Raw genomic sequence first — 19,142 nt, 5'->3', positions numbered from 1 at the left:
CACTTTCAGTCGTGTCGCTAAAAGTCGCCAAGCTACAATGGAAATGAATAAGATCGCGTCTCTCTTTTACTGCTAGTCGCTGGCGGTCTGAATGGGGAATCATATTTGTCGCTACTGACTCAAGTGACTGTCGCCTGTTGCTATGGTTACGCAAAAGCAACATTTTTGCGAAATATGCAACTTTATGAAATGGATCGAGCTATTTAAAACTTCTTTTTGTGTAAAATTAAACGTCAAGTCTTCACTTGAACTATTTCAGCAGTTTTTTTGATCGTTGGATGTCAAATCTTGTGTTAGTCACACCTTCCCATACGGCAAAAAAAAAAAACATATCTTTGACCTAAAATATTTTTCAAATATTTGCTAAATTCATTTTGTACATAGTAAATCTTAATTAAATATATTTTTAAATGTGAAAATTTATTTAATTTTAAGCTTTATATATTAAAATCTATTTCAAAATGTATTTCAGGGGCAACAAATACATTTCGAATTTTACAACCCATACAACAAAAAAATATTTTTAAAAGATTGTATAAAAAATATAAAGTTATGTATATATAAAATAAGTTTAAAAAAATTATTTGTTTAATTTTAATCTCTTGAAACCTGTTATGTTTACAGGTTTGTAATGTACATGTTTTTCTTCCACTGTGAATGTATATGCTTTAAAATATTTTCTTTAAATAGACATTTCAAAATATACAAAAAAATATATTGGTGAGAAAAACTTTTTTGTTAACATTTCAAAAAATATTTCCTTACATTCCCTTCGTTTTGTCAGACGTAGGTCCATTGTCACAGTTACGCGCCTGAACCGAAGTGAACTTCCGGTCTGTATTTATTTATTTATGGTCTGGCTAGTCACTAAACTGATCACTGACACGCATACCTTGTGGAAATAAAATGTTTTGGTTTGCTAAACACGAGTGGAGAGGACGAGCATTCATCACAACTGTGACGAAGTTTGGCACCCACGCAAGAATTCAAAGAACTGTACACAACTGAACACTTTACACCGTAAGGTTACCTCAGTGTAATAGTTAATACACGTTAGATATTTTATATAAAAGGTCATTTAATTTTCATTTATTTATCTTGTTATCAGAAATAAACTACTGTATTGATTATATGTGGAAGTCTACCGAAATTGTGTTTAGTCCACAAAAGCCGTTTGGGTAGTTGTCTATATTTTGAAATATATTTAAAAATATATATTTTTCCGTGTGGGTTTATATACTAAATATATATGGGGTAAGTTTTGGTTTTGTTATGTATCTTCTGCAGCAGCGCGCGTGAGCAGAAGAAACGAGCCAATGCGCGTCAGGGGGAGTGAGGCACGTTCAGGGTCTTTAAAAGCGCGTTCACAGGAGAGACGCTCGCTCGGATCTGACAACTGCCCTTCAGACACTCAGTATGGCCGCTAAGAGAGTCTGCATTATCGGCTCCGGCAACTGGTGTGTATTATTATAAACTATGTTCATTTTACATCATTTCATATCGGATCATGTGTTAGTATAGTGCAATGCGTTTGATAATGTTTTGAGGTTTGGTGAAACGTTGTGTACTGATTTTGTTTGTAGTTTATGAATGTTATTAAATACATTACTGCATATAGTGTTTAAATGTGTATGTGTGCATTGGTTGTCTGTATTTGCTGAGTAATGATTGATCAGGACTGCAGTCATGTTTTAGTCATAAACTTCAGTCTCTTTAGCACTGCAGTAGCAAAACTGGATTTAATTCTGGTTTATAAAGTCAGAATATGTTACACAACTCATTTTTACATATATTGCATGTCTGTTTGAGTCTTTATGGCTGTTACAATGCTTTGTAATATTACAGATTATTTACAGTAGTATACATTACAGCTGAGTCAACATGTCTGATTATGAATGTGTACATAGGTTGGTTTATGTTTGTTAAACAGAAAGAAACGGCAGTCTTATCCATAAACTTCAGTCTCTTTATAGCACTGAAGCCGAGGTGTGATGTGATATGATCTGGATTATTAATATCCATAATTAGTCTCTTGACTTCATTATAGCATTAAATATTAGATTTATTGGCTAACACTTTACAATACAGCTGTGTTTGTTAACATTAGTACATTTATCAAATAACAATGAGGGATATCGTTTTTGAGGATTTATTCTAGGGCTGTCACGCATACAAAATAAAAGTTTGTGTTTGCATAATATATTTGTATGTATATTTTGTGTAATTACTATTTATATATAAATAAACACATACATTTATACATTAAAGAAAAATGTATTTATGTATAATTTTTTAAATTACACACAGTACACACACATATATTATGCAAAAAAACTTTTATTTTGTATGCAATTAATCGCGATTAATCTTTTGATAGCCCAAATTTATTCATCTTTGTTAGTTAATGCTAATGCAATTGTTCATGCTAGTTCACTCTGCATTAACTAAAGTACAAATATAGCCTATTATTATACAAAGATTAACATATGATGTAGAAGCATTGCTCATTGTTAGTTCAGGTTAACTCATTAACTAATCTTAACATACAGCATGATCAAGTAATCATTAATTGTTGCTGTGATTTGAGAGTCCATTAAAGACACACTTTTGTAAGCCACAATTTTTGTCAGAAATATCCAAAAATTACTTGCACACAGTGTGATGTATTTAATGCAGTTGTGTACTTACATTATCCTAAAACTTCCCAAGGATTTGTAAATCCCTGTTTAAAATAATGTCTCGCCCTTTAGCTTTATATCTTAAGTAATTTTTTCGTACAAATAAGTAGGGTTGCACAGATATATCGGCCAATAATCTGTATCGGCAAAATGTAAATGCAAATGTTCCCACTATCATACACTGGTTGATTATTTATGTTTGAAAAGTTTATAGGGAGGCTATCCACTCTTCATTTCCAGGCCTGTTTGAACCTTAAGACATTAGTTAAAGGTTATTGTTTGTCTCGCTGTGGTAATCAAATAATTAAAGTCATAATAATGACAACATAATGTGCTGTGAAAGCAGTCAACCCAGTTTATTTATATAACACAGTGTACCAGACACTGATAAAGCAAGTTTTGTTGTTAGTTAAACTGTAAATACATGACAGATCTTCTCAATGTTCTGACACTGATCTCAATTCAGCCGCGATCACCTTTTTTTGTTTCCAAAGGGGCTCCGCCATTGCCAAGATAGTGGGAGCCAATGCGGCCAAATACAACACGTTTGACAACACGGTGAACATGTGGGTGTTTGAAGAGATGATCGACGGACGAAAACTCACAGAAATCATCAACACGCAACACGAGAACGTCAAATATCTGCCGGGACACAAACTACCAACTAATGTGGTAAGAATAGAGAACCAAAAATGTAAATACCAAGGTGTTAGTATCAGAAGCATACAATAAACATCCTCTGTGTTCTTCATCAGGTAGCTGTACCAGAGTTGTTGGACGCGGTGAAGGATGCAGACATTCTCATCTTCGTCATTCCTCACCAGTTTGTGTCCAGAGTCTGTGATACCATCAAGGGTCACATCAAAGCAGACGCTGTCGGGATGTCTCTTATTAAGGTTTGCGCACCACTGCTACAGTAATTTGTGCTTTTTGTTAAGAGTTTGTATATATCTGTGTGTGTTTGTGTAAGGGTGTGGATGAAGGTCCCGATGGACTGAAACTCATCTCTGATGTCATCCGAGAGAAACTGGGCATCGTGATGACGGTACTGATGGGAGCCAATCTGGCCAATGAGGTTGCTGAAGAGAAATTTTGTGAAACCACAATCGGTCAGTGAGCACCAAATTATAGCTTCGGATAAAAGTGTCTGCTGAATGTGAATGAAATGTAAAGATAGCCAATCAAGGACACAAATGGACAAAAAAGTTTAGTTTGTGAAAGCCGTTAAAAACAGAAACTGACGTTTTCCAAAGATATAGGCTAATATTTGTAGTAGATATAAGCAAAAGAGACCACTAGGTGGTGCTGTGAAGAAACTCTGCATGCACCCTCAGGTCATGAATGTGATTACAAGTACCAAGTGTCATGTCAATACGCGTGAGTTTGGTGAAGATAAAGCCTTAAATTTGTTTTTGCGCATTCCACATCAAGTTTGTCAATGCGGTATATGCCAATGGATTCGCCATAATGGACTTCCATAATGTTTTGCCCTGAGTGCCTCTAGATGCTACATACCAATTTATGTGAAAATTAGACAAAAAACTGTAAGGGAAGTTCAAAAAAGTAGTTTTTTAAAAATATTTCAAAATGGGATTACTTGACCAAATGTCGTGTCAATGCGCGTAAGTCCAGCAAAGATAGAGCCTTAAATAAGTTTTTGTGAGCTCTACGTTAAATTCGTTGACGCGGTATACGACAACAGATTGGCCATTGACATAAATTCGTTAACATTTTGCCCTGAGTGCCTCTAGATACTGGATACAGATTTTCACCCAAATCAGATAAATGCTCTAGGAGGAGTTTGAAAAAGTAGTTTTTTTCAAGAGTTTCAAATGGCAGATTTTGTGTGCAATCAAATCGTCACAAACCAATAATTCAAAGGAAAAAAACTTTTTCTATGACTTGCGCGTCAGAAGTTATAAGCAAAAACGTAAGTGAAAATTTCGACCGTGGGTGGCGCTAGAGGGTTTGACATAGAGACTCCTTGACCCCTAGTAGTAACATCATCTGTTTATTTGCGTTCAGGGTGTAAAAGCAAAGCTCACGGTTCGCTGCTGAAGGAACTCATGCAGACGCAAAACTTTCGTGTGACGGTGGTGGAGGAGGCAGATGTTGTTGAGATCTGTGGAGCATTAAAGGTGAACATTTACACCATCTATCATTCTTTAGATTCCATTTTTTTTTTCTTTATCTAGATGTTATGAATGTGTTTTTTTGTTATGATGTGTTTGTGTTGTAGAACATTGTGGCTGTGGGCGCTGGTTTCTGTGATGGTCTGAGTTTCGGTGACAACACTAAAGCCGCTGTGATCCGTCTGGGTCTGATGGAGATGATCGCCTTCGCCCGGCTATTCTGCACGACCACTGCGGTCTCTCCCGCCACGTTTCTGGAGAGCTGCGGCGTTGCTGACCTCATCACCACCTGCTACGGAGGACGCAACCGCAAAGTCGGAGAAGCGTTCGCTAAAACGGGAAAGGTATGCTAGGTGATCTTTATACTTAATCTCATTTTTCAAATCCATTAACTCACAGATTAACCAAATAATTTCTGTTTGTCAGTCTATCGAGCAGCTGGAAAAGGAAATGTTAAACGGTCAGAAACTTCAAGGTCCAGCAACTGCAGCCGAAGTTCATCAGATCCTCAAGAACAAGAACCTGGTTGAGAAGTAACTATCATTGCGTTCTTCACAATATACCAAACATCAGAAAGAGCAGAAAAACTCTGATCATGTAGACATACCGTTTATCTAGTGAAAATTAGTTAGTAAAGGGTATGTAGGGCTCAAATGTAATATTTTGGGGCCAAAGTCAATATTTTTATATTTTTTTACTCTCTCTCTTCAGGTTTCCTCTCTTCAATGCAGTTTATCAGATCTGTTTCCAGGGTCAACCAGTTAAAGAGTTCGTCACCTGTCTACAGAATCATCCAGAACACATGTAACCACCATAACCACAGGTCTCTGAACGCTGAGGCTGAACCTGATGTGGGGTCAAACCTTCATCATGCTGCCTCTTTTTCTAATGTGATTTTAAAAAAAGCCACTACAGTCATCTGATGCACAGATCCTACCGTGACACAGCTTGAAACGGACATTACAGCTGTTTTAGAACTTTATAAAAAAAACTTTGTCTAAATGTTGCATAGGTCTCTAAACATGTAAACTCATTTTATTTACCGTGAAGGCAACAAATGAAGTTTTATTTTTTTAACGTTTTAAGTTTGTCTTAGATTCTCACAGTGAGCGTTTTTAAACATGTTGTCTTAATGTATTCGTTTTTTACTTTAGCAGCCAACAAAGAAAGTGCCTTAAAGTTTAACCTACATACGGGGGATTGTTTTCTAGAAAACAAAGTTTCTGGAAATGTTTGTGTTTGCCATAAAACAGATCTCATTCAGTCACGATGACTTATCTGGAGTTTGTTTGTCACAAAATATTGAGTATGTTTGTTTTGTGAATCGACTGAGCACTAATCTGTGATTGAATCAGTTTGTGTGTGTGTGTGTGTGTGTGTGTGTGTGTGTGTGTGTGTGTGTGTGTGTGTGTGTGTGTGTGTGTGTGTGCATTAATACTATATACTTGCACATTTTGGAATCTGACCTTTACATTTGATACCCATCTCTGATGCATCGACCTTTCACCTTTAACATTTTGGGCTTGAATCTTTGACCTTTCCATGAGTGCAATTCAATACTTGTAGAGAATTTGAATGCTCACCATAACACTTACGAAAATTTACTATGGGTTTTACTACAGTAAAAAAATACATGGTTACTGTAATAAAACCAGGTAATCCCATATGGTACAAAAAACAGTTCTTTATGCAATATATGCAAAAAACATTTGTAGAAAGTAAATCTTAATAAAATATATTTTTGAATTTAAAAATACATTTAGTTTTCACATTAATATATAAACATATATTTCAAAATGTATTTCATGGGCAACAAATACATTTCTTACAGCCATAGGGCATAAAAATATATTTTCCTGGCCAAAATATAAAAGTTTGTATGAAATTTAAGCATAAAATGTATAAGTATGTATAAAATATAAAAAGTATATAGTACAGTTAAAAATATATTTAATTTGAATGTTGTTATGTTTAGATACAGGTCTGTAACGTAGAAAGTTTTCTTTCAATGCCATGAATAGAAATGCTTTAAAATATTTGCTTTATTTTTAAATATATTAAAAAAAAATTTTTTTGTAAACATATTTATGTTTAAATATGTCATAAATATATTTCAGTACCTTTTTTGCCCATTTTTGTATATTATTTAAAAATATTTTTAAAAATATATTTTTGGCCATATGCAATCAATGTGCCAAAAACATATTAGTTAATTTTTATAGAGGAAGCTTCATATGCTAAGGATGTTGTTATAATACATTTTTTAAATATTTGTATAAATATTTAGTTCTTATGTACATATGTGTATTAATAGGTCTTTAGTTGCTATCTTACGAAAAGTTTTTAAAATATTTATATAAAATGTAAGTTGTAGATGTAAACCAAAGTGAACTCGTGCTGTTAACACACGATGGCGCTCGATCCACTGGTGCTTTATATATCAGTGAGATTTATCAACTCATTTATCTTCTTAAACTCTCTCAATTTTTCTTCATGTTACAGCTTTTTTTATGATGAAATGACGAAAATGTAAAAAGTCACAATTTTAGATTTTTTTTAAATTAAACGTTTATCCGGGTCTTAATTCGTCTTTGCGGCAGTCACGTGATCTGTGACGTTCAGCTGTGCGCCACCTCAACTTGCCCCGCTAGATGACTAAACGGTAAAAAAAAGATGACTAAACGGTATAAATTAATTTCAAAACATTGTATTTTAAAGTCTCATTGCTTCAGATTGTATTTTCCACCAGTAGTTGATCTTATATTGAACATAAAAGTTTCATTTTCCTCAGGTGGAGGTTTCATCGTCAGTTTGTGTGTCAACATCAAACATTATAAAGGTGAGAGTTTTTTGTCAAACACTAAACCTTTTGTCATTTTAGGCTTCACCCGTGATCTCATACAGTTGTTTTTTAGATTTACATTTAAAACTGCGTGTCTTTAATATAAGTGTGAAAACTTAAAAATTGTTTTATTGATAACAGGCCGTTTCTTAATCTGAAAGTTGCATCCTCAGGAGGTCGCATATGCAGGCTGCATACGTCATCAAGTCTGGTTTAATGAAGTTAACTAAGCATTACATTCACACGTCATACGCATAATATAACATATATAATATAATAACTTTATTATTTTTAATATTATGAAATACGACAGTCTTGATGACGTATGCAGGCAGCCTACGACCTCCGGAGGCTGCAGCCTTCAGATTGAGATTGATTAAAGTCAGATATGATCTTGAAAAGTAAATATATAATAAAATCCTAATGCATATGTTGTTAAATATTGATTGTAATATTTCACATTCACACAGTAAGAGCTCACAGTTTAATATCACAACTTTTATTTGTCAAACTTTACCATCAGAATCAATACATCATTTTACTGTAAAGCTGATTTGTATAAAATATGATTGTTAAATATATAAGCTTGTTAAATATAAGCCCAAGCCAGGCAGATAAAAGCCACATACTGTTAACTTCTGACATACACACTGAGACGTACTGTATCAACCACAACACACTCGTGTTCACAAACAGAACAAAACCACATTTATTTCCACATCAGGTTTGACTTTAACCTAGAAATACTGTAAAGCTGTTCATCTGTCAGATGCATTCTAGAAATAAAACAACTATGACTCTTTGGTCGTACCCACACTCTCTGGTGTTTTTAGTCACTGATATTCTGATAATATTTTACAGTTTAATCTTTCTTTAAAATGCCGTATTAACATTATATAGTACAAATAAAATAAAGTTTTTTTTACAGTGCAGTATCATTCACTGTGGCAAAATCATAGAGGGAGTGAATATGTCTGTGTTTTAAATGAAGAGTTCAGATGCAAATTCAGAAATACCTCTTTGTTAGCAGAGTTCGTTAAAGTTAAAAAAGCATGTTAGGCGAATCGGATGAACGAGGACACACGTACATCAAAGTGCAAGCGTTTTATATCTGGTTAAAGGAGATTTACTGAATATATTAGAATATTTGCTGAATTTTGGAGTATTTTACCTTTATTCAGGACAGTGAAGAGTGACACGAGACTTTTGCATGCACTTAGAGGGTTTTGCAGTGAAAGCCATTCAAATTTGTTAAATACCAATGAAATGACTAAAGTGACATTTGTGAAAATAAGGCATTTCAATGATCGACTAATAACCTTTACATTGCCATTAAAGTGAAAATACTGAACCTTAACATATAAGTCTGATAATAAATGTTGATTTCCCAGGAAGCAGACTCTGGACTGAATCTGCACCAAAGTCATCAGCTTTGGTGTGGATTCGGCCCGGATTTGTCTGCTGTCTGGGTTATAAAAACATGTCAGGTCCACTTAGAGGGTTTTGCATCTGAACTCTTCAAATTAAATAGCCATTGAAACAGATAACAATAAACTGTTTAAAAATTCATACAAAACAGCTTGATCATCGTTTTTTATTGACGCCTGCATATACCACCTTATCCTCCACTGCAGCTCTCTGTACACATAAACACACAACATACAAACACAAACATTAATAACAATCAACTCTTCAATTCTGTGTTTTAAAAAGTTAGAATGTTATGTATGCACGCATGCTTGTTTTAAAGATCTTGCATGTTAGTTGAGACTTTCACTTAAGATACTGTAAAAATTAGCTGTAGTTATGCAAATGTAAATATAAAGGGGCAAATGTACACGTCATTGTAAAAATAAAATATTTTTATAAAAAATAATTTTGAAGAAACTATGACATAAAAATGAACACATACTAGATTTTTGATTAATTTAATGTTTTTAGCAGAAACCTCTAACTGTAACAAGAATAGCTGTGAAACTAAAGGGTTAATAACTCAACCTAAAGCGATTCCTATATGACACACTCTACATAATAGTAAGCCTTATATACAACTTAAATGTATTATACAACATGCATCTATCTGCACAAAATGCAAGACTTAAACTAAGGGGGCGTGCACACTAAAGCTTTTACGCCCGCGGCTAGAAGTGTTTTTTAATTGTTTCCAATGAAAGCTCAGCGTTTTTCAAATAAGCCAGCAGCTAGCGTTTTTTCTGCGCTGAAAGCCGGCGCTCGGCGTTTTTTCCGCACTCAGCTCTGAGTGCAGAGAGACTTGAAAGATATTCAACTTTAGGTGAAAAGCTCTGCTCGTCAATGTCAGTTCTCACATGGCTATCCAATCACAGTAGTCTTTACTACCCCAGGCGCTTGTAATGCTAACCAGATATCCAAATGCCGCCATAACAACAAAAAATAAATAAATAAACCCACACGTTCATCGTTTTCATGAGCGATCGTCGTTGCCATGTTTGAGTACTTGATCAATCAAATACTCGTGCCCATCCCTAAATAGCACCAATAGTCCAATTCACGATTTTACATTTCTTTGTAGGGGCGTATTACATGGTAACGACATGCAAAAGGTACATGTCCCGAAGTAAACAATGACACAAGTTATTATCTCAAGCACAAGTCTCTTTTCTTGGACTACAACAAACACACGGATTGTAGGGTTTTGCAGTTTACTTCCTTGGATTGGTTACGTAATGAAGACTGACATTATCATAATTCCTTCTTCCAGGGCCGGCCCTGGCCAATTTGCTGCCCTAGGCAAGATTTCACCTGGTGCCCTTTAGAATCACAATTGTGTTCCAATCATTTTGTTCATAAACTTACACAGAAAAAAAATGCACAGCTTTGTCTAGTTTTTCTTAATTTTGAAAATATTTTGGAAACACACACACAAACACACACGCACACATATACACAATACCCTGTCACTCAGGGATTTGATCTTGACATTGTTACTGAAGCGGCAGTTTAAAATATAAACCCAGAATTCAGCGAACGTCAAGAACAAAAAAACGGAAACATCAATCAGACCGAGATGCGGGATTTAAATTACGTTACACGGACCATGTTTAAATTTCAATGTTTCTGCACAGAAATACCAACTTTGTCTGGTATTAATAAGCTACACATTGGAGTGCTGGCTGCTCCCCGCGGTGCTGAAGACGCGTGATGGCACTATGCACAGATATTTGCAATCTATTGGAAAGCGGAGGAGTCATTAGTTGGGTTAGTAAAATAACGAAATTATAGCTTTTAAATAGAAGAAAAAAGTTTGTTTTGTAAAGAGATATTTTTTTTAAGTTTAAAAGTGCACAACTCTTCTCAAGGGGAAGAAAGCTATACTTTTCTCCTTACGTGCAACCTATCGGAAAGCGCAGATGAGTTTGGTTAGTAAAATAATGAAATGATAGATTTAATTACAAAATAGTAGTTATATAAAGAGAAATATTGAAATAAAAAGTGCAAAACCTTCTTAAGTGGAAGTAATATAGTAAAATAACGAATAATAATTATATAATAACGAATAATAGTTTCCAATAGGTTGCACGTAAATATCTGTGTCGCCACCAGTACTCCGTCCGAGCGCGTCTTCAGCACCGCGGCCAGCACTCCAATGCGCAGCTTATTAATACCAAACAAAGTGAACAAGTTGGTATTTCTGTGTAGAAACATTGAAATTTAAACATGGTCTGTGTAACATAAATTCCGTGTCTCTGTCTGATTGTTGTTTCCGTTCTGATCTTGTTCTTGACGTTCGCTGAATTCTGGGTTTATATTTTAAGCTGCCGCTTCAGTGCAGTATAGCCACAGAGCTATTTAACAAGCACGATCTTCCGAGATACTATGCTACTAATAATTCATTAATAACTGCTGTTCTCTTGTGGAAAATTTAATATTTATAGTTAAATGTTTATAAACATATATTAAAAAAATAATAATTATTGCGCACGGACGCCCCAAGGGGGCGGCGCCCTTAGCATTTGCCTATTCCGCCTATGCCCATAGCCTGTAATTGAACTCCTGTTAGCATTGCATTGCCACCGAATTTTGGTATGGAGCATTACATTTCTGGCTGACATCAGAGGTATTCAGGCCAATCAGAACCTACAGATTAGCTGGCCAATCAGGGACACAGAGCTTTTCTAATCTGTGCTTTTCAGGAAGAGAGTGAAATCTCTACAAAAATGTACAGTATGGGTAAATAATGTGCTTTTTATCCATAAACCACGTGAAAACAAAATTATACCAAATACACAAAATAACATTGTTTTTTTAGCAATAAAATAGGTGCTTTTTAAATTTACAGTAAGTTACTGGCAAACAGCTGTCAGTAATACTGCAATTTCTACAGAACCATGTATGTTTACTAATAGCAGGTTTATTTGCCATTATACAATATTAATTCAATTATAATTGTCTAATTTTCACGTGACTTCAGAATTTCTGCCCTTGCATTTGACCTCTTTCACACTATCAGACTATTTGCGCTTTACGCTTCTGAACGGTCAGTTTCCTGTCTAGACAGTTTCCAACAGTTTCTGTTTTAACACTCGCTTGAAGATCTTTAACCTGTTTACAGTCTTAATGTGTTTTCACACTAACAACAAACATCTCAAAGACTCATATTTCTTCTTTTATTCTTTCTTCTTCTGTATGTAATGTAATACTTGATTTCAAGTATTTTTGTTGTATTGACAGTACACTTATCGTATGCTAAAAGAAAAGCTCAACAATTTAAATGAAAATTTATTTTGCAAACTATACTTGGTCACATGATTTTACATTACGGTTATAGTGACCAAAATCACCACAATTATCAATATTATCATGGTTTTGTGAACAATTTCTAGAATGACACAGGAGAGAGCTGCTTGACACTTGCGCTCACCGCAATCACAGAAGAAACAAACAGAGCTTTAATCACATCAAATCACACCATTTCATTGAATATGAATAGAAATGATGGATCTGTCTTAAGAAATGTAAGTAAACATGTGTCAGTACAACTAGATTTCTCTAAATGTTCAAATTTCCAGCAGTGACACTGGCATGCTTAAACAGTAATTAAAAAATGATGCAGTAATACTAACCAGTGGACATTTTATTGCGGTTAACCAGCTTGGTAATCATTATATCTCTAGTAATTAATACTGTAAATCATGCAGAATACAGGTAAGGATACAAACACTCACCGGTTTATGTGTTTGTCTTTTACAGAATGATGGATCTGTGTATGTGATCTCCTCTCCACCGCTCTGAACTGTTGCTATTACAAACAACACATCAAATACATCAAACTTGATTATAAAAGTGCTCTTATCAGTATTATTGAGTTATGTTTTATATGGTTATATTTGCACTAGATGACACTTGCCTTCTATGTTATTGTGTTTTCTGTAGATCCAGAAGATCACAACTGAAGCGACAATCATCAGAGATCCAACAGCAGCACAACAGATCACAACTAGTAAACTTTGTCCTGTAATGGATAGAGTCAGTACTATATCTGAATTTGATCTTAAATCAGTAAATAACATTACTGTAACTAAATATGTAGCTCTGATATTAAAATATGTGCAGTAATAGAGAGGAAAAGCAGTTTACTCACCATTGACAGTAACATTGAATCTGTATGATGAGATATTCTGTTCGCTGGTGATGGTCAGTTGATAAAGTCCAGTGTGTTGAGTTGTGATGTCTGTGATGTTGAGATCTCCAGTCTGATTATTTAACTGCAGTCTGTCTCTGAATCTCCCATCAAGAACATCAGGATATATTAAGACTGTATTAGCTGCTATATTGATTCGAGCTATGAGAGTCTCTTGAGGTCCAAACCTCCACTCGATCAGATCAGCTCCCTGTATGTCAGTATCATTACTTTGTAGAGTAATAGAATCTCCTTCCATCACTGACACTGACTTCACTTCATCACCAAACACACCTGAAACACACAAACAGAGACAAATGAAAAGTTTTAGGTTGATATAATAAAGCTTTAACAGAAACAGAAGCTTCTATACAGCAGGAGAAAAAAAACATATTTAAATGCACACTGCTTCACGCTTCAGGATTTTGGGCTTTAGATTTACAAGCATGCTTTATGGTCAGATACTGTATATCGGTGTCAGATTTTCTTTATTCATGACAGAATTAAATATCATAAAAGTTTCATTCAAATAATTGCATCTTAATAAACAGACACATACATTTTTTTTATTATTATTAAAAAGATTATTACCAACTGCTACCAAAAATGATTAAAGCATGTTCATAACTTACCAACCAAGCAGGAGAAGCACAAAGACAAGAAAACAAACACGAGAAACATTTTAGTTTAGTTTCACTCAACAGCTTTAATAAGAAAGTGTTGTGTTGCTGTACAGCCCTTGTGATTTACATGATTCAGTGAGCATGCGCATAAAGCTTTGTGGTTTTGATGTTTCCTTTGAATGATAACGCTTTGTTACTTTTCATCTTTTTGATTCTTGTGTGAATCAAATTAGTTTTTCGTATTTGGTATGATTTGTGTGGTTATATTGGTATGTCATTACACTGAATTGTAAATTTCAACAGATATCTTTAGGAACAACAATGTAAAAAAAAAAACTATTTAATTCATATGCATTTATGAGACTGATAGGTTAGTAATATATAGTTTTTTCAGCCAATCAGGTTGCATCTGTCAACACATCGCCTTGTTTTTTCTTTGTCTATACATTACTTACTCATGGCTGGGCTAACCTGTATCTATAAAAAAATGTGTAGATCTGTCTCTACCTGTCATTTTTTATTTACAGGCATGGCATGGGGGGAAGGGGGGTTTATAAAGAGATGAAGTTTCATGAACAGTGTTGTCTCTGCAGAAACTAGGCAATTGTAAGATTGTCTCTCTAAAGCTGTTGAGTGAAATTATTTAAGACTCCTGAACTGTTTGAGAAAATGTTTCCTATGTTTGTTGTTTTATCTTTGAGCTTCTGCTGTTTGTTTGGTAAGTTATCTTTTTGTCATGTATGATAGGTGTAATAATGTTATAAATAGTTTTACAAGATGCATAAATGTGTTTTTTATACAATTATGTTTTATTTGTGTTCTCCAACTCAATAAAGTTTGGGACTTATCAGCATTTCTGATAAAAAAAGATGTTTAAATACATCAAAGTACATGGCTATTTATTTGTAAATCTTAGTCTCAGATTCTGAAGCAGTGTGAAATATAAGACCTCCATTTTTTACATCTATCTTCTTGCTGTGTTGTTGTTGTTCAATGCTTTTTGAAATGTTTGTTTTCTGTCTAAATCTATTTTTTATGCTTTTAACACATTATGTGTCATTTTGTGTTTAGGTTGTGTTAAAAGTAACACAAATTGTGTTGTATCAGTAAACACAAAAATGTGCGTATTCTGGGACAATGCATTTATTGTGTTGTCTCTAAACTAACACTGATTGTGTTGTTTTTAACAGATCCATTCTTAGAGTTTCTGTTAATGCTTTAAAGTTTACTGAAAATTTTAATTAAGTGAATGTGTTTGTGTGTGTCTGCAGGTGTGTTTGGTGATGAAGTGAAGTCAGTGTCAGTGATGGAGGGAGATTCTGTTACTCTACACACTGATATTACTGAAATAATGAGAGATGATCTGATCGAGTGGAGGTTTGGACCTCAAGAGACTCTCATAGCTCGAATCAATAGAGCAGCTAATAAGACAACAATTAATGACACTGTTCTTGATGGGATATTCAGAGACAGACTGCAGTTAAATGATCAGACTGGAGATCTCACCATCACAAACATCACAACTCAACACACTGGACTTTATCAAATGACCATCAGCAGCGAACAGAAGACCATGTCATACAGATTCAATGTTACTGTCTATCGTGAGTAAAGATTTATTATTTGCCCTGTATACTAAACAATCAACATCTACTATAATATGTAAGATTTGACGGGCCATTGACGACCCAAGCCAAGGTGGTAATGCGGCATGACGCGAAGCGGCTTGTGCAAAATTTTCAAATAATTCAAAGGACCAGAGTAAATTATTCTGCTTAAGTTATACCACAGTTCAGGACTTTAGAGTGCCAACTAATTTCTTAAGGGTGCGACTTCTGAGAGAGAGAAAAGTCTACGCGGTCTTTCTGTGGTTCAACAACAGACACACATAGACCCATATCGTGGTCTAAACCAATCAGACAGTCTAGGGCGGATCCCTCCCTCTCTGATTAGCCATAATCCAGATATTTCTGTACATGTGCACAGAGCTCTGTGGTGCAGAGCCATAGAAAAAACAGAGTTGCGCCAATGAACGTCCTAAAATCTCGGCCGTCACATGATTCATGAAGAATTCAGTTAAGCTCATAGTGAGCCTTTGAAATACATTGAGTTAGAGGCAAAGAGCTGTGGTTAGTCAAGAAACACATTGATTTAAAATATTTATGTATCAGACCAATATGTGTATGTTGTATTTTTATGTATAGTTTTATCAACGTTTTTTTTTTAAATCCACCTTTTATGAGAAGATTAGAACTGTAATGCTAAACATGGGCACAAACTTGCATACAACATTAAAACTACAATGAAAGATTCAAAAGAAGCTATGTAGTAAAACTTATTTTAGAAAATAGATTTTAGAACAAACATAGAAAAGAAAATAGGCTATACGTATAGGTGCTGGTCATTTAATTAGAATATCGTAAAGTTAAATAAAGTTGATTTATTTCACTAAATCCATTTAAAAAGTGAAACTTGTATATTATATCCATTTATTACACACATATATTTCAAATGTTTTTATCTTTGAATTTTGATGATTATGACTGACAACTAAAGAAAATCCTGAATTCAGTATCTCAGGAAATTAGAATACTGTGAAAAGGTTCATTATTGAAGACATCTGGTGTCAAACTGTAATCAGCTAATTAACTCAAAACCCCTGCAAAGGCCTTTAAGTGGTCTCTCAGTTTAGTCTGTAGGCTACACAATCATGGGGAAGACTGCTGACTTGACAGTTGTCCAAAAGACAACCATTGACACCTTGCACAAGGAGGGCAGAGCACAAAAGGTCATTGCAAAAGAAGCTGGCTGTTCACAGAGCTCTGTGTCCAAGCACATTAATAGAGAGGCGAAGGGAAGGAAAATATGTGGTAAAAAGTGTACAAGCAATAGGGATAACCGCACCCTGGAGAAGATTGTGAAACAAAACCCATTCAAAAATGTGGTGGAGATTCAGAGTGGACTGCAGCTGGAGTCAGTGCTTCAAAAACCTCTACGCACAGACGTTAGCAAGACATGGGTTTCAGCTGTCGCACAAGCTACTCTTGAACAACGAACAGCGTCAGAAGCATCTCGCCTGGGCTAAAGACAAAAAGGACTGGACTACTGCTGAGTGGTCCAAGTTATGTTCTCTGATGAAAGTAAATTTTGCATTTCCTTTGGAAATCAGGGTCACAGAGTCTGAAGAAAGAGAGGAGAGGCACACATTCCACATTGCTTGAGGTCAAGTGTAAAGTTTCCACAGTTAGTGATGGATTTGGGGTGCCATGTCATCCTCTGGTGTTGGTCCACTGTGTTTTCTGAGATCCAAGGTCAACACAGACCTGAGCAGTCACAGACTGATGCCACGCCACATTGCTGTAGTAATTCAGGCAAAAGGAGCCCCAATTAAGTATTGAGTGCTGTACATGCTCATACTTTTCATACTAATACTTTTCAGTTGGCCAATATTTCTAAAAATCCTTTCTTTGTAAGCAATATTCTAATTTTCTGAGATACTGAATTTGGGATTTTTTTCTTCGTTGTCAGTTATAATCATCAAAATGAAAAGAAATAAAATTTTTAAATATATCAGTCTGTGTGTAATGAATAAATATAATATACAAGTTTCACTTTTTTAATGGAATTAGTGAAATAAATCAACTTTTTGATGATATTCTAATTATATGACCAGCACCTGTATATGGAAAATAAAATGACACATGAACATTATAAAATACATGTTAGTTTATATTCTGTATTTATAAAAAAATTCTGTACATTTTAAACTGTGATGTTAAATGCAAAATTTTGGGTGCACCTAACTTATGTGCTGGTGCACCTAGAATAAAGTACACCTGTGAAAAAAATTATTCTAGAGCCCTGAGGTTACCACAGAAATTGCTCTGGTGGTTATTTTAACATTGGAAAGGTTAGTTGTGCATTTTACAGAAATATAAATCAACACCAGTGTGACATTTCTCAACCAATCAGAATAAAGCATTCAACAGCCACGTGGTATAAAAGAAAATAATTGCAATTTCCTGCACTTGCATGTGAGATATTTTTTGTGAGACAGTATTGAGCCAAACCTTTAAAATTGTATTTGTCATTTATTCTCAGCATTCTGTTTCTGCTGTTGTTATGGTCTTGAAGCTGTGATCCGATTGGCTCTCTCTGCTCTGGTGGGCTTGACTACTGTTGCTGTTCTGGTTTATGACATCAGATCCAGAAGAAATCAGACTTCACCATCAGACAGTCACTGATAAATTGTACATTTTTACAATATGTTGTGTTTTTAATGATATATTCTAGTTAGATTCCTAGTCCAACATTTTACATCGGATCTTGTTATAAGATGTTGACTAAATGTAACCGTTTATGTGAAATCTTAATATACATCTGTAAATAAAAAAAAGGGATGTCAAAACTATTTGTATTGATGCCCACCGAATGTGTTCTTAAATTTGAAAATCAGCTTAAAGCTAAATTTAATAGCCTGCACGGATTACCCTCCACCCATAATTGAACACCACCATCTAGTGTTTTGACTATGTACTTGCAATATAATGTAGAGAGCAATCCAGAGGACACATAAAGCCAATTGTAGCTACAGTAGACCGACCTTTTTTGTTTATTTGTTTGCATTTTGTTTACTTTGAAAGTTTGTACAGACTGAATTTACCACGACTGTGTAAAATAAGGTCATCAAAATTCTGAAATGAAAAGGTAAAACGGAATAAACAGGAACAACACAGATAGCACAGATACATCTGTAAAGTGTTTGCTAAAGATCTGGAGATCTGGAATACATCTGGTGTGTAAAAGCATCTGATAATGGTCTTAAGAGCTAATTAACATGCATTATAAAAAAAAGGAAATGTTTCAGAGACGTATTGCAGATGTGACAGCGCTTTTTTAATTGCTGCTTTATTGTCAGGAAAGTAGCTAGCCTAGTAATATTTGTTGCCCTGACAGGAAATCTGTTATATCAGGTAGGAAATTTCTAGAAATTAACAGTTTTTATAAAAATGACATGTTTTATATGTCTGCAAAACCAAGTCCTATTTAAAGTTCCAGTAATGCAAATTAAATAGGACTTGGTTTTACGGACATATAAAATGAAGGGGATTTTTTTCAGCAGAGACACAATAAGATTTTGGTGCACACATGGATTAAAAAGTGCTCTATGTCTACAGTTAAATATACTGCTGGATCTTCATTGTTTTG

General features: G+C 34.7%; 1 protein-coding gene and 1 long non-coding RNA gene across 3 annotated transcripts; both read left to right on the top strand.

Annotated features, from left to right (window-relative positions):
• The first annotated feature begins 1,297 nt into the window (after nucleotides 1-1,297).
• Nucleotides 1,298-6,488, top strand: LOC141362947 (glycerol-3-phosphate dehydrogenase [NAD(+)], cytoplasmic-like). The gene is made up of 8 exons (XM_073865250.1): nucleotides 1,298-1,457; nucleotides 3,173-3,350; nucleotides 3,434-3,574; nucleotides 3,649-3,787; nucleotides 4,704-4,816; nucleotides 4,918-5,154; nucleotides 5,237-5,343; nucleotides 5,522-6,488. Exons 1-8 carry the CDS (start codon nucleotides 1,417-1,419, stop codon nucleotides 5,616-5,618), a joined length of 1,053 nt encoding a protein of 350 aa, XP_073721351.1. The 5' UTR covers nucleotides 1,298-1,416; the 3' UTR covers nucleotides 5,619-6,488.
• Nucleotides 6,489-6,507: 19 nt separating this feature from the next.
• LOC129452924 (uncharacterized) lies at nucleotides 6,508-18,346 on the top strand. 2 transcript variants are annotated; one of them, XR_012368496.1, is made up of 4 exons: nucleotides 6,508-7,494; nucleotides 7,602-7,649; nucleotides 13,065-13,157; nucleotides 18,036-18,346. It is a non-coding gene; the product is annotated as an uncharacterized lncRNA (long non-coding RNA). The 2 variants fall into 2 exon arrangements; XR_012368495.1 differs by lacking the exon at nucleotides 18,036-18,346 and having other exon boundaries at nucleotides 13,065-13,659.
• The last annotated feature ends 796 nt before the right edge of the window (nucleotides 18,347-19,142 follow it).

Source organism: Misgurnus anguillicaudatus, unplaced genomic scaffold, assembly GCF_027580225.2.
Source record: "Misgurnus anguillicaudatus unplaced genomic scaffold, ASM2758022v2 HiC_scaffold_31, whole genome shotgun sequence".
In the NCBI taxonomy this organism is placed as follows: domain Eukaryota; kingdom Metazoa; phylum Chordata; class Actinopteri; order Cypriniformes; family Cobitidae; genus Misgurnus; species Misgurnus anguillicaudatus.
The sequence above is the reverse complement of the archived record's forward strand: the minus strand, read 5'-3'. Positions and strand labels throughout refer to the sequence as shown.

Coding starts and splice junctions, on each gene's coding strand:
- LOC141362947 (XM_073865250.1), top strand. CDS start 1,417: ATGGCCGCTAAGAGAGTCTGCATTATCGGCTCCGGCAACTG. Junction 3,575..3,648: donor TCGGGATGTCTCTTATTAAG/GTTTGCGCACCA, acceptor TGTTTGTGTAAG/GGTGTGGATGAAGGTCCCGA. Junction 5,344..5,521: donor AACAAGAACCTGGTTGAGAA/GTAACTATCATT, acceptor CTCTCTCTTCAG/GTTTCCTCTCTTCAATGCAG.